This window comes from Schistocerca americana, chromosome 8, assembly GCF_021461395.2.
Source record: "Schistocerca americana isolate TAMUIC-IGC-003095 chromosome 8, iqSchAmer2.1, whole genome shotgun sequence".
NCBI lineage: Eukaryota > Metazoa > Arthropoda > Insecta > Orthoptera > Acrididae > Schistocerca > Schistocerca americana.
In genome coordinates, this window is record NC_060126.1 from 211,647,999 (window position 1) to 211,665,030 (window position 17,032).

The window sequence follows — 17,032 nt, forward strand, 5'->3', positions numbered from 1 at the left end:
TGTTGGGTGTGCCTTCATCGGCGCCGACGTTTTTCAGTATCTGCTTCCGGCACACTGCTCAGTATTTACGGCAGAGCTCTTCACCCTGTATCAGGCCACGGAGTGTACCCAGCGTCACAGGCTTTTCAATTGTCTCATCTGCTCATACCTTCTCAGCGCCCTTCAAAACCTCTGTGCGCTGTACACTGCCCAAAAGTCACTTGATCTCTGTATTGCCGTCTGTCAGGAGGTGGTGTCACTTTGGCATCACCACTCGTCCTCCCTTCATGGGAATAAGTTCCAGGTCATTAAGCCTCTCCCAATGGCTTGGACGACCTCCTCTCGGCCCTCTCGCCTTCGAGGAGGGAGCCATTTTCATTTGTTAAGTGGAACTCCCCCACCACTTTTTACACGAACCCCCCCAAGTTTTAACTGTCCGCTATTTACTGACGGAATGCACATTTATTTTAACCGTTTACGTTCCCGCTTGGTTTTCAGCCTGTCTTATCGGCCGTTTTAGCAAACGACACGCGGGCTGTAGACTGCATTTTACTTTCTATCCATCGTAGCAACGTGGTGAAGGCTACTTAAATTTTGGTTCTGGATCTCCGTACCTTTATGGTGTATTTTATAGACTTTTCTCCACATCCCTGTTTTTAGCTGTCTTCTTTTATGTCGATTGGGATTGACGGGTAGTCGTTTTTTTTTTAAATAAAAAAAACTCCTCTCTGTCTTTCCTTGTTCTATAACTTTGATATGGGAGCGTATGACCCCAGCTGTTTTTGCGCCCTAAAAGAAAACAAACAAGCAAAAAGCAGTCGAAACTAATACAAGTAGAAAATACTACAGCTGCTGCTAGTGGCCGGTGCGTACGTCGGGTGGAGCACCTGGCGTGGCGAGGACCCATGATAGAACGCCTAGCCCTCACAGGCATAAATACTGGACCCTTTTCACTATGGATTCAGCCTCAGGGAGCACGTGACAAGGGCTACGAGCTATGCGATCGAAATATTGTAGAAGTAAGACACAGATTACCAGTAGAAAACTCAATTCTCCAAGATGACACGCCTCGCCAGAAAAGCCTGAAGACCTTTCTCCAATAGCGCTGGTAATTTATAGCGCTGAAAAAGGTGATACACACCGCTTATTAATCTTTTAAAGTGTATGACTCTGAGTCTGACACTGATAACTCTTCACCATACATTGATGACTCCGATGTCTCACGTACCTGATTGCTGAAGGATTTTTATATGACCACGAATGTGTATTGCGATAATTATGGTAATATACTATGCGCACTCAGAATACTACACATAAATAAAATGGCCCATATCTAACAGGTAGTAGTTTCCAGACGGCCCGGTATACTTCGAAACTAGCCACTTAAAGTAGGTAGTACTAGTCAAAAGTAGAAGGAAAGTTCTCGGAATTACAACATGTTGAGCAACCGATAATGGTGCAGGCCGAAACAATGAATTAAATTTGTGCTACTGCCAGGATTCAAACCCGGATCTCCCACTTACTACGCAGATGTACTAGCATTTACGCGACGCTAGAACTCCGGCTAGTATAGCTGCAAGGACTCCACTTGTACATCTCCTGCCCCAGTACAAATTCTAGCTCCAAATTTTAATTCATTGCTTCGGCCTACACCAGTTTTGTAGATGAAGATGAGACCCAATATGACTTAGCAATATCCGCTATATACGTTGAGACTGTCCCGATCAAATTCCAACTCTCACCTCAGGGCGGGAGACATACTTCGGTAGTCCATGGAGCTCTGGTACCTGGAGTGCCAGAGCAGCTTAACGAACAGCGCATACGCTAGTAAACACGAGACCTGGATTCAAACCCCAGAACTAGAACAATTTTTTAATTTATTCTTTTAGCCTACATCATTATTATTGCTCAACATGCTGCTTAGTTACGAGAACTTTAACTTTTCTTCTGTTTTTGATCATTAACACCTCCTCTAGGTGGCTAGTTAGGAAGTATGTAGGCGGGTCGAAAATGATCTCAACTGTAATGAAGTAAATTTCCGAAAAGGAGATACATATTATTCGAGATTGACGGAACGTGTTTTACGTTTCTTTTTGTTGCATCTGGCAGCATAGCAGGGTCCCTCTAGGTGGCTACAGTACAGTAGAGCGTCGATTACCCGAACGTCGGTCAACCGAACGACCGCTTAACCGATCCGTGTACTCGCTCGCACCTGTTTCTCTCCCACCCTAACGTCCATCATCCCCCTCACTCCCAAACCAAGTTGCCCGCGGTAGTCGCCGCACTGGGCCACCGCTGGCGGAACATTGCTTCTAATGGGGCCTTCACAAGGCGCTGCTGACCGGCCAAGCCGCCAGTCGCTGTGTTTCAACAATCAGCACACTTCTGTCGGCTTGGCACTGGCAGTAGAAGCAGCGGCTGTTCACAGCAACAGCTGCGCCAGCTTAGAGTTGAAGCGTGCCGCTCCGCGCAGTTTGAAGGATTGCGCGCCCTCAAGAAGAGCTTCTCACGGTGCAAACAGTCACCTTCCGTTCTCTGTTACGACCACTTGTATGCTGTTGCGTTAAGAAGTGAACTTGATACAAAATTCTTAAACGTAAACGTGTTGTCCTTTCTATGAGGCCACATACTATATATTCCTACTGAAGTTGCCTTTGTATGTTAGTTTGTAATACTAAAAGAGATGCCTGTTTTTGTGAATAAATTTACTGTACAGTACTTCTTTTTGGCAAATAGACATGTACAGTTCGACTATCCGAACAAACCAGTTTTCCGAACACCCATGTCCCCCCATTACTTCGGATAATCGACGCTCTACTGTATTTACTTAGCATTAGCCTTTACCGGCAACATTGCCTTAAAGTTTAAGCACTTGCCTAGGATATATTTCCTAAAGTTTCACAGCCAATATTGGCAAGCCCTGTATCACTGAAATCATCTTTTCAAGAGCTAAGGAAGCCGTTACATCTTTCTTCAAAAAAATGGTTCAAATGGCTCTGAGCACTATGGGACTTAACATCTATGGTCATTAGTCCCCTAGAACTTAGAACTACTTAAACCTAACTAACCTAAGGACATCACACAACACCCAGTCATCACGAGGCAGAGAAAATCCCTGACCCCGCCGGGAATCGAACCCGGGCGCGGGAAGCGAGAACCCTACCGCACGACCACGAGCTGCGGACATCTTTATTCAATATCTTGGTTGACACAAGACTTAAGACTGACTGAGTACTGTATTTGCCCTTGCATTCTCTAGAATGGAAAAAGTCCTCTTCTAGGAAAAAAGCACCGGTGTATTTATTTCTGAATTCACGGATAGATTATCTGACCCGTCTTCACCTGGGGGCGCCAGAAAACCTCTTGCGGCTAAAACAAATGTTATTGGCTAACTTTGACTACAGATCCTTCTCAAAACTTTAATTAATTTGATAACGTAAGTCAATAAATTAAACATTTTTCTCCTACTGATCTGCATACTCTTCACCTACTGAATTAATAATTTTCTTAGCAAAACGCAGCTTTACTCTTCATTTGAGGCATGAGCTCAGACAGCTTTCCATCGACTGCAAGGCAAATTTGCAATAGCCGCTTGAAAGACAGTTATACAGTGGAACTATTTTTTGGCATCAGTCTTCTGGCTGTCCTCGTGCGGCCAGACTAATCTCCTCATGTCAGAGCAGCACTTGTACCGAAAGTTCGCAAGTATTAGGGATACATTTCAATCTGATTTCCTCTACAGTTTTTACTGTTTAAAGTTCCCATAAGTACCATCGACTTTATTCCCTGATGTCATAACGCATATCCTATCATCCTGTCCAGACTTCTTGTCGGTGTTCTCATTATATTCCTTTCGTGATCGTTTCTGCGGAGCCTCCTAATACTTTATAAGTCCATTTAACTTTCGACATTTTACTGTAATCTCACACGTCAAACGCTTCGATTCTCTTCTTTTAGAGTTTCCCAAGATTCCATGATTCACACGATACACAGCTGCGCTCCAAGCGTACATTCTCAGAAATTAATTCCTCTCATTAAGGCAATTGTTAGAATTCTTTTGACCATGAATGCCCTGTTCGCCTTTACTAGTCTGTTTTTTATTTCCTCCTTCATTCGTCCGTGGTACGGTAGTTTGCTTCCAAAGTAACAGAATTCCTTCACTTCATTTGGTTCATGTTCAGTAACTTTGATGTTTATCGCTGATGTCATTTCTGCTACTCCTCATTACTTTCGTCATTCTTCGGTTTGTGCTCAATCCAAATTCTGTACTCATTATACTGCTCATTTTGTTCAACAGCTCCTGTACGTTTTCTTCAATTTCAGTGGGTAGAGCAGTGGACCAGTGGATGATATTGTGAAGCATGCTGTGATGATTTGTCGGCACATATCGTCTAGTGTGGTCGAGTGACAATGGTATACTCCATATGTCAGTGCTCCTCACAAAAATAAATCAAGAGGAGTAGAATCTGGGGTCCTGACGGGAACAGTATGGATACGTGACTTGCTACTGAGACGTACAGCAATTAAGTCAAGGGCCACGCCTGAAATAATTTTTCGATTTAAGACCTGCTATTGTTAAATTTATGAAGGAAACGGAAAGTAGGAATCAACATTAGAAGGTGCAGAATGGACTGCAGACCTTGAATTTTTACTTGACTCGACTGCTCATCTGAACACCGTCAATAAGCTGTTGGAAAGTGAGAAGGAATTAAAATATGATTTAACGTGAAAGGTTGCTACATTTGAAATGAAAATCACAATGTGAGAGAGACGATTCTGAAAAAGAGCACCGCCCATGTTCCTAAGCTCTCTGACGTTAAACAAAATTCGAATTTCGGTGCTGGAAGAAATACAGAAAGAGTTTTCAAATCGTTTTCCGGAAACTGACAACCTCGCATCGGTTTCTGACAAGTTTCGTTTTCAAGACCATTTGTCATATCATTTAAAAGCGTCCCTGTTCATTTTCAAATTGATTGATCGATCTGCGGAGCAATTTCCGATTAAAAGACAAATTCTATTGCGTTAAAATTGTCTAGTAGCTATAAAAGGTTTCCGTCGGCAAGTGTTTCCACGTCCCCATAATAAGGCTGCAAAAGCGATATACATGTCTGGATCAATTCTTGTGTGTAAAAAGTGTTTTTCGGTAAAGAAAGTAAAGAAGTCGCGATTATGTGGAGGCCTGTGTGAGGACATTCTGATGAACTCCCTGCGCCTGTCTGTGTGCCAAGGGTTAGTACCAGATCATCAATTTTATTACATCTTCAGCGAATCAAAGGCAATTAAATAGTGATGAAAACTTTTTTTTCTGACACATTTTGTTGAGAGTTCTATCTGATGCACTGTCAATAGAGAAGTGCTAGGTAGCAAATTTTTTCCTCTTTCACGTGTAATTTGATAATTTATCCCATCCGTAACAGCGTGCAATAGAGACTATTCGTTTCTGCATCTTTTCTCTATCTCAGCTGAAGTGTTGGAAGAATTTTGCACGGAACTATGTGGCTCACACATTATTATTGACATAGTTCAGTTTCAAACTCAACTTTATTTAAATTTTTTATCTTTGTAGGTATACGCCCTTGTAACAACAGCCAGTAACACATAACTTCATGATACATAGCTTAAGTTTTTCGAATTTCCTAATACGGCATAATATGAACCCAAGCCGGTCTGTGTTCCTTTGCGACTCTTGTGTCATCTAATCGGCAAGTTTGGAGTTCCGCCCAGCGTTCCCGCTCAGACAGTACAGTGCAGGGTCGACCACGGCGTGTCAGACTTCACGCATGCGGCCTGTGTGGGCAGCGGGCGTGTCGCTCGGCTTTGCTCGGTCCTCCTCGGAAGTATTCGGTGCAGCGCGATATTTCATTTAGCATTAAGTACGTTGGTCTAATCAAGGGGCATGCCTAGAACGGTTTTTCGGTTTAAAACTCGCTAGTGTTGAATTTGTGAAGGAAAAAGGAGTGCAGAACAAAAATTAGAACATCTGAAATGGACAGAAAACTTCACGTTTTAAGTGTATTTGACTGCAAACTGCCCGCAGGAAGACATCAGAAGGTAACTTCTTTCTGTTTTAATGGGGAGGTTTTTTTTTAAAAAAAATCATGTTGTAGATGGGGCACATTCTGGAAAAGACAGTACAGTTCTCTAAGTTCAGTGGTGTTAAAGAAAAATGCGAAGTTTTAAGAATTTATATTGCCTTGAAAGAATTACAAGGGTAGTTTTGCAAAACTGTTAAAATCTTACATCTGTTTCCAAGACCGTTAGCCGCTGCAGTACAAAGAGTCCCTGCACATGCGCAGAATGTAACTGATTGACCTGCAACGTAATTCCAATTTTAATGACAAATCTTGCATTACTCAGAATATCTAAGTTTCCATGATGAGGTTGCAAAAGTGCTACGATATTTCAGTTGACATATTCGTATAAAAGACCTTTTCGATTATAAAACCAAATATGTCATGATTACGTGCCACCTGGACTGCAAGGGAGACAGTATGGCATGGCAGAGGGGAAACTGTGAAGTGATGGTGAGCCCTATGGTACTCTGCCCCAGCATGGCCCGTAAGCCAAAATCTTGGCCGCCTCTGGTATAGTGGGATGGTGGAGGAAACACAGCAAGTGCCATCACCCGATTTCCAAGGAACTTCGCTCAGTGAAAGAGGAGTTAAAATAAGTGAACGCCTATCTCGGTTTATAAGTAGATAAGTAGGTACCCAACCGTTTCTGAGAAAAACTATGATGAAAGTTTTCGAGGCACTTTCTGTGGCTTTTACTGGACCATCTTCTTAGACGAATGATAGCTCAGTGGTTAGCGTCGTAGCTCTTTAATTTTGTGTCCTGTGTTCGAAAACCTATAACAGTTTTTTTATTTTATTTTTGGTTTCCTTTATTTATCCATGGCCGTAGAAGGTTACTCCAAGACCGTATCTTACAAATATTGAAGATACAATGGCATTATATTAACTGTAAAACTACAGGTCTATTTCAGAATAAGTGTCACAAATTTATTGTATAATATATGTGTGTATGATACTTTGAGAGACTGCAATCCTTTCAAATTATCATATTCTGATATTACAGTGACATATTCTTATACTAATTCTTATATTTTATTCAGAAGTTTGTTATTCAGGAAGATTTGGTTAAATCACTTGGATGATTCTGATCTTAGAAACATTCGAAACACAGATATTCTGATCACCACGAGCATCGTGCGGAGACAGGTTTATCACAGGGACATTTCTTCATGTGAATCTCACCCGGGAAAGAAACGTCATTAACATTGGTGAAGATTTCGAGCGCTGGCAACAATTTCGCGGCGAACCATGCATGGCTCATCGCTTTTCCGATAACTAGAGATTGCAGCTCATTATGAATCAAGATACGCTACAGGACTTTCATCGAAAACAATTTAAAACACTTTTCTCATTTTTTTATTGTTTTATCTGACATACAATTTGTAGACGAAGAAGGACAACGTTGTACCAGTACACAATGGAAAACTGTGTAGTAATCTTCTACAGACATGGGTGTACAAATGAAAAAAAAATAAAAGTAATAATACTGTTTCGAACATGGGACGCAAAATAAAAAAGCCGCGACGCTAACCACTGTGCCAAGATTTCGTCTGAAATATCGTGCGATAAAAAGGCACATAAAGTACCGGGAAAATGAGCGCCCGATTAGCCGTGCGATCTAGCACACGGCTGTCTGGATTGGGAAGGAGCACCTGGTCCCCGGCACGAATCCGCCCGGCGGACTTGTGTCGAGGTCCGGTGAGCCGGCCAGTCTGTGGATTGTTTTTAGGCGGTTTTCCATCGACCTCGGCAAATGTGGGCTGGTTCCCCTCATTCCGCCTCAGCTACACCATGTCGGCGATTGCTGCGCAAACAAGTTCTCCACGCACGCGTACACCACCATTACTCTACCACGCAAACATAGGGATTACACTCGTCTGGTGTGATGGCGTGAGACGTTCCCTGAAAAGGGGGGGGGGGTGGTGCGAACCAGACAATAACCCTGAAAGAGTGGTTCGGTGTGGGGCAGCGGAGGGGTGAAGTGGATTGCGGTAGTCGTCGTGGGGGTTGCGGATCACTGCGGCTGCGGCGGGGACGGAGCCTCTCCGTCGTTTCTTGGCCCCCGTTAACATGCAATACATCGAAAACTTTGACTTTCTCTTTTTTAAGAAACGGCAGGGCGTCTATGGATAAGTCGGGACATGTGTTCGCTATTTTGACTACTGTTCCACTTAGCGAAGTTCCTGGGAAATCGGGTTATGGCACTTAGAGTGTTCTCCTCGCGTGACGAGAGAGAGCGGCCCCCATGCCGAAGGGCCGCCAGCGTCCCGAGGTTCTGGCTGCTCCTGCTGTATACGCACAATCAGATAAATTTTGTTGTTGTTGTGGTCTTCAGTACTGAGACTGGTTTGATGCAGCTCTCATGCTACTCTATCCTGTGCAAGCTTCTTCATCTCCCAGTACCTACTGCAGCCTACATCCTTCTGAATCTGCTTAGTGTATTCATCTCTAGGTCTCCCTCTACGATTTTTACCCTCCACGCTGCCCTCCAATACTTAACAGGTGATCCCTTGATGCCTCAGAACATGTCCTACCAACCGATCCCTTCTTCTAGTCAAGTTGTGCCACAAACTTCTCCCCAATCCTATTCAATACTTCCTCATTAGTTATGTGATCTACCCATCTAATCTTCAGCATTCTTCTGTAGCACCACATTTCTAAAGCTTCTATTCTCTTCTTGTCTAAACTATTTATCGTCCATGTTTCACTTCCATACATGGCTACACGCCATACAAATACTTTCAGAAACGACTTCCTGACACATCAATACTCGATGTTAACAAATTTCTCTTCTTCAGAAACGCTTTCCTTGCCATTGCCAGTCTACATCTTATATCTTCTCTATTTCGACCATCATCAGTTATTTTGCTCCCCAAATAGCAAAACTCCTTTACTACTTTAAATGTCTCATTTCCTAATCTAATTCCCTCAGCACCACCCGACTTAATTCGACTACATTCCATTATCCTCGTTTTGTTTTTGTTGATGTTCATCTTATACCATCCTTTCAAGACACTGTCCATTCCGTTCAACTGCTCTCCCAAGTCCTTTGCTGTCTCTGACAGAATTACAATGTCATCGGCGAACCTCAACGTTTCTATTTCTTCTCCATGGATTTTAATACCTACTCCGAATTTTTCTTTTGTTTCGTTCACTGCTTGCTCAATATAGAGATTGAATAACATCGGGGATAGGCTACAACCCTGTCTCTCTCCCTTCCCAACCACTGATTCCCCTTCATGCCCTTTTGTGGTGTTGCTCACGCTGCTAAATACTGCATTATCGGGCAACAACAGTTATATTATGTGGCAGGTGTCATTAGAGCACAGTTAAGTCATTTCATGTAATAATGAAAAAACTAGGCACTCATCTTTTTGTGCTTCCCACGCTGGTCTTGTCGTAAAATCATGGCTCAATCGCTGAAAATCTAGGTGGTTATGATTCCAAGCTCGGATGCAAAGAGGCCTAGGTTTTATCCTGCTATATTCAAAAGCTATGTAGATGCTCTTCACAAACCATTCCTGGAGATAAACCTTTCCGAGTTAGCACAATAGTGATGTAAAAATTTAAGTTACACTTCCTTGTAATTGCTTTTATTGCAGTATCACGTAAACACAAAACATCACTTCACATTACAAAACATACTTGAAAACATCTCTCTCACAGTCACTGTTAAAGTTTACATTTTATAAGCGGACTACGTTATGATCACCCCTGCCCTGGCGTACGGGACTACAAGTCCCACCGCCACACCTTCGCCTGCCCATGTTAAGCAAAATTCTTCTGCCTGACTCATGTAGCACCATCACCGTCAGAGGGTGGTACGGGACTACAAGTCCCACCGCCACACCTCCAAAGTGAATTGCAGTGACGGAGTCACTGCCCTGTGGAAATTTACTGCCTCACCAACACAGTTAGACCGCAATAGACCGGTGATGCTGTATTGTAACATATCACCCCGGACTACAAGTCCATTTAAATAAAAAAAAAATAAAAATAAAAAAAAGCGTCCTACCAACATGACGTCCAACACTTGACTTCTTCAAGGTCCGACTCTCTAACAAGTTACCAACTAACTATCAATCGCTTACGCGCCCAAAAATCAGAGTTAAAAGTACGTCAAAGATCATAGTGACAAAAGAAAGAATACACATAATAATAATATGATTGCAATACAAACAGATCGATGTATCACGAATGAAATCGAATCTGAATGTTGTCTCAGAAATATGTTAAGTACTTAATAGAAACACAGTAGAATATTACTGGTATCGAGAGGTTCAGATGAGGCGCCGTAATGGTTACGTAATTCAAGTACCATTACACCCTCGACTCTTATAACTGCCATCTGGTTTCTGTACAAATTGTAAATAGCCTTTCGCTCCCTGTATTTTACCCCTGCCACATTCAGAATTTGAAAGAGAGTATTCCAGTCAACATTGTTAAAAGTATTCTCTAAGTCTACAAATGCTAGAAACATAGGTTTGCCTTTCCTTAATCTTTCTTCTAAGATAAGTCGTAGGGTCAGTATTGCCTCACGTGTTCCGATATTTCTACGGAATCCAAACTGATCTTCTCCGAGGTCGGCTTCTACCAGTTTTTCCATTCGTCTGTAAAGAATTCGCGTTAGTATTTTGCAGCTGTGACTTATTAAACTGATAGTTCGGTAATTTTCACATCTGTCAATTTTGTTATCGGTGTCGAAATTGTAATGACCAGCAGTATATTTGGCGTCGTGGTTGGGGCTCAGAAATGTAAATACTATGATGACCGACGTATATCAACCTGCACTGTATGTCCTACACGGGAATCAGATCTCGATGGACGTGACGCGTCTGCTGTCGCAGGTGGTGATGGAGAGGCGCGACGTGGTGGTGACGGCGGTGGTGTGCACCGTGCTGGCGTTGCTGCTGGTGGGAGGTTCTCTCGCCGCCTGCTACTGGTGGCGCCGCCGGAAGCGCAAGAGGGAGGCAGACAACGACGGCGGTGGCGAGGGCGGTGGGGGTGGCGGCGGTAGCGGCACCCCGGCCAAGGAGCGCCGCGTCAACGGCTTCCTCAGCCTACGCACGCCCCTCATCTCCACCAAGGCTCTCGGGTGAGTAACAGACGCGCTGCACTGGGGAAGCAGACGGTGTTGCGTTTTCTAGCAACATGGGGCAGTACCCAATGGTACCTGTAATACTTGTAATGTAGCATGTAATGTAGCAACAGCAATTGAGAGATTCATACCTCATAAATTGGTAAGAGATGGAACTGATCCCCCATGGTACACAAAACAGGTCCGAACGCTGTTGCAGAGGCAACGGAAAAAGCATGCGAAGTTCAGAAGAACGCGAAATCCCGAAGATTGGCTAAAATTTACAGACGCGCGAAATTCGTCGCGGACTTCAATGCGAGATGCCTTTAATAGGTTCCACAGCGAAACATTGTCTCGAAATTTGGTAGAAAATCTGAAGAAATTCTGGTCGTATGTAAAGTACACAAGCGGCAAGACGCAGTCAATACCTTCGCTGCGCAGTGCCGATGGTACTGTGCATGGGGGCTTATTTGAATAATCAATTGAAAATGTTTTTTTTGTTTTGTTTTAGTAACTGTATGTCCGATTACGTAAGTCTCGTAATCGGTTGGCCCTGACTAGAATTGTTACGCTATCTGACTGCAGAGAACAATGTAAGAAAATTTCAGTAAACACAGTTAATTAATTAAGTCCCCAGCAACTAAAAAACCAACAAAACCAATAAGCACAAAAGTAACTGTTCTGTATGTGGGAGTGTGACTCAACGTCCACATCTGGCACGGTTCTTCTCAAACAAGACAAGAATTCTTAAATACCAATTATACCGACGTGACAAAAGAAATTTGCCGGCCGAAGTGGCCGCGCGGTTCTGGCGCTGCGGTCTGGAACCGCGAGACCGCTACGGTCGCAGGTTCGAATCCTGCCTTGGGCATGGATGTGTGTGATGTCCTTAGGTTAGTTAGGTTTAACTAGTTCTAAGTTCTAGGGGACTAATGACCTCAGCAGTTGAGTCCCATAGTGCTCAGAGCCATTTGAACCATTTGAACAAAAGAAATTTAGAAAAACTATAATTACGCAAGAAAACCAAAATTCACTCTAATACAAGAACACGAGCCAGATGCTTTGTTGACTGAACCTGTAGTGACACATTATTTCAGATACACAACTAATAAAGGAACATTATAAATTTTACCTTCATATATATTGACGAAATGCACTCATTACAATAACATCTGCTATCTCTCCCATCAAATAACTGCATAAGACATGGAACTATACTCTTTACTACAACATCTTGCTCCAACTTCACAACAACCACGAGCTCTCGACAAAACTGTCCTCTACGATCTCTTCACAAGCACTGACTGCCACGAACTCTAAACAGGCACTGTGGAGGCGGCTTAAAAGTACTCTTTGGCGCACTCTCTGGCGCAGTGGCACAGTGTAGCCACCTTTCATATGCCCCTCCTCCACAGGCCAGAATTTGATGGTATTTTTGCCAGCATTGGTGGTGAAAATACCACCAAATTCGTCCACAAAAATACAGACAAAAATAAAAGATAATATTAATACCTAAACATCACATAATTAGTTAAAAATTTTGGCTTTGCACTGACCTTTCACTAACCTAATATATAAAATACAGTAAGCAATACAACTTCTTTTCATGCATGTGGCTTTACATAATAGTTTACACAATATACAAAAAATCAGTTTATACAAATGTTCACATAAAAATGCTTTCAATGATTAGTTTATACAAAAAAAGACACCAACAGGTAACATCTTTTCAGTAGAAACAGTCCATCAGTGGCACCCAGTAAAGTTTAGCAGGTACACCCAGCAACAAGTCACATTAATTCAGTAGAAGCAGTTCATCAGTGGCACCCAGCAATGTTGAGTAGGTGCAGACAGCAACAAGTGACTTCATTTCAGTAGAAACAGTTCATCAGTTGCACCCAGCAATGTTGAGAGTAGGTGCAGACACCAACAAGTGACATTATTTCAGTAGAAGCAGTCCATCAAAGGCACCCAGCAATGTTGAGTAGGTGCAGACACCAACAAGTGACTTCATTTCAGTAAAAACAGTTCATCAGTTGCACCCAGCAATGTTGAGCAGGTGCAGACACCAACAAGTGATATCATTTCAGTAGAAGCAGTCCATCAGTGGCACCCAGCAATGTTGAGTAGGTGCAGACAGCAACAAGTGACATTATTTCAGTAGAAGCAGTCCATCAGTTGCACCCAGCAATGTTGAGCAGGTGCAGACACCAACAAGTGACACCATTTCAGTAGGAGTAGTCCATCAGTTGCACCCAGCAATGTTGAGCAGGTGCAAACACCAACAAGTGATATCATTTCAGTAGAAGCAGTCCATCAGTGGCACCCAGCAATGTTGAGTAGGTGCAGACAGCAACAAGTGACATTATTTCAGTAGAAGCAGTCCATCAGTTGCACCCAGCAATGTTGAGCAGGTGCAGACAGCAACAAGTGACATTATTTCAGTAGAAGCAGTCCATCAGAGGCACCCAGCAATGTTGAGCAGGTGCAGACACCAACAAGTGACCATCATTTCAGTAGAAGCAGTCCATCAGTTGCACTCAGTAATGTTGAGCAGGTGCAGACACCAACAAGTGACATCATTTCAGCAGAAACAGTCCATCAGTTGCACCCAGCAATGTTGAGCAGGTGCAAACACCAACAAGTGACACCATTTCAGTAGAAGCAGTCCATTAGTGGCATCAGCAATGTTGATCAGGTGCACACAGCAACAGGGGACATCTTTTTAGTAAAAGCAGTACATTAGTGGCATCAGCAATGTTGATCAGGTGCACACAGCAACAGGGGACACCTTTTCAGTAGAAGCAGTACATTAGTGGCATCAGCAATGTTGATCAGGTGCACACAGCAACAGGGGACACCTTTTCAGTAGAAGCAGTCCATCAGTGGCACCCAGCAATATTGAGTAGGTGCAGACACCAACAAGTCTCATCTCTCAGCAGAAGCAGTTCCATAAAACTCACAAGCACTGATCACACTGTTTATCAGAGTTTATGAGCAGAAATTAAACATGTCCTAGTGGCTCCAATCATGTAGAAAAGGTACAGGTAACAGTCCATAATTTTTTTTTTTTTTTTTTTTACAATCACTGATCACACAGTTCATCAGCAGAAATTAAACACGACCAAATGTCACACATCATGTTGAAAAGTGCAGGTAACAGTTCAGAATATTTATCTTCACTAATCAGACAGTTCAGGCATGAACAATAGTTTGAATGCACATACAAATGCTTTTACAGTAACATACAAATCATAACAAACACACAAATGATGTCAGATAATTGTCCTATTAACTATTACAATACACAAATACCAGTAAACCTATAATATTCATGGGTGTCAGTGCAAGCCACTACAAACAATAAAATAATGTTTAGGAGATAGGTGGGTAGGATTAGGAAAGGAAAACACACAGAACACACTCACTCATCTCTCATCCACATTAAGTACTACTGTGTAACTGAATAGTGTTAATTGTGTAAATGAAATTCTGTCTAAATCTGATGTTCATCATGTGTATCAAGTAGTACTGGCAGCAATGTATAACAGTCAATAATAGTTAGGTCAACGTCATAGTCATCATGTCAAGACCAATGTTTGCCAAGCCAGATCAAAATGTACTGTTGCTGAACAACTGTCAGTGAGCCAAGATATGCAATTACTTCCTCTCTCCAAAAAAAGTATATACTGCTTAGTGATTTAACAAAGTGTGTGTATAGACTATCTTCCTTCTATTTTAGTGTTCTAGTCTGCTATCTTCATCCTCCTTGTTCCATAAGACCAACAAAAAAAATATGCTCCTCACTTACTTTACCTCTTATACACCAAAACTCCAATAATCAACAACTTAATCTCAATAATACCTCAATAATACCTCTTCAATACGTCTTATCATCAATATCATTTACCTTACCTCTCATCAACTTCATATAATCTCTATACCTCAATAATACGTCGATAAATGTGAACCTTATTGCCAATATCATCTCACTTCCAACACAACTCTTTCCTCTAGTCAGTCTCCTCGAACAAGTACAGATAAAATCCTAATGCAACTTCAATTCAGCATCCCATACAATCCGAAGACACAGTGTCAACACACAACCTCTGTGTAATCCATCTGACCCAAATTTTCTACTCATTATCACATAATCTCAATACGTCACTAATACTTCTTCAATACGTCGATACATAATGCAACTTCAATTCAGTATCCCATACAATCCGAAGACACAGTGTCCACACACAACCTCTGTGTAATCCATCTGACCCAAATTTTTTACTCATTATAAATTATAAGATACATTGTGGTTCCTTGTCCATCATTAAATAAAAGAAATGCATACCTGACCTCTAACAGACTTAGTTCGAATAACTCTCAGTAATTAAGTACGATTACGGAGTGTGAATAATCATAATGTTTCACAGTGTGTACCCACTTCAAGAATCATGGCAAACAGAAGCAAACATGTGGAGTATTTTTGTGTCAAGTGTCACTTCCTATTTCAATTGCTCACGAAAAATGCAGTGTAATAACTGTCAATGGTCTAAACCTAGTTTTGGTCTGTCATGTCGTTAGCCTCCTTCCTATTAGCATAAATTTATACAGCTTCTATAAAACCTCAGCTCATGTGACTTCTATGACTTTCTTGTACTAATGTCGTTCGTCGAATTATAGCAGTTAATTTTCTTATCTTAAAACTATAAGGCACTGAGCGTAAGCAAAACTTGCAATAGCGAGTAAATAGACCAGTAAAGAACAGAATGTCAACAAGTGGATGCAGCACAATTCCTACAACGAGGCTCTGCCAAGCGAACAATCTATAATTAATCCAATAGTGTGACCTAAACTCTATGTTTATACACAGTACATCAGCATTGCTATACACCAAATTAAAGAGCAGTTATGGCAACAAAACAGAAATGTGTAAATATGTAATCCATACAAAAAGCAGCAAACATATATCTTACGTAATAAACAAGTCATTAGCATCATATCAGCCTAAGCAAATAAATGTTCATATGTAATCTTAGCAAGTAAACATGGAGGCGCAAGCAGATAAATCACAAAGTATAACTTACATACATAACCACAGTCAGCACAATTAATCAGATGACAATTATAATTTAAATAAATAAGCACAGCAGGCACATAATTAAAAAATATGACATCAGTGAAAAAGCAGCGCAGCCAAGCGATGCATAATATACACAAGTTACAACCCAGTTCATTAATAATCATTGTCAAAATCAGTTAACGTACGCAAGCACGTCGCTTCACAAGTAAATTCATAGAACCTGAAATTAGCACAAAGTATGAATCACGTAATCGCGAGCAGCAAATTACGTCTAAAGTACGTACCTAAGTGGAAATATGTTACCTGAAAAATGAACTCAATTAACAGTTACCTTTTTTAGTTTATTAGTTTCTTCTTCGAAATTACATTCTTCCTGAAATTTTCTCGATAGTAGGTCGTCTTAACGTCGGACACGCACAGAATTTACCTGAAGTTCTTAAATACTTTATACAACCGTATCCTGCAAAATACTGAATGTTAATATCACAATTCAACAAGTCCTTATAGCTTTATACAGAATTTAGTCGGAGAAATTAGACTGAGTATTTGTTTACGGCTGTCAGTGCATTCGCACTGAGCGCTCGATCAGCTGTGGGCGCGTGACGTAGGAAGCTATTGTTCGCGGTCAACGACTGCCTTGTGCGGCGCGCAGACTTGACTGTTGCTTTGAGTATGTGCCGCCGCCAAAACACAGCGCGGTATCCTTGTACTCTCCGCATGTTTTCATCTAGCTGTTGATTTCTCACAAGTATGTCATTCTACAAAAATTTTAACGTTTGATATATGATGTATTCCTTTAGAGCGTCGAGATTTAAGAGTTTC

General features: G+C 41.9%; 1 protein-coding gene across 1 annotated transcript in view; it reads left to right on the forward strand.

Annotated features, from left to right (window-relative positions):
* Positions 1–11,152, forward strand: part of LOC124545673 — a 302,329-nt gene extending 291,177 nt beyond the window's left edge. The window contains exon 2 of the mRNA XM_047124619.1: positions 10,901–11,152. Within this exon, the coding sequence (XP_046980575.1) occupies positions 10,901–11,152 (252 nt within the window). The remainder of the gene's footprint in view (positions 1–10,900) is intronic.
* Positions 11,153–17,032: the final 5,880 nt, after the last annotated feature.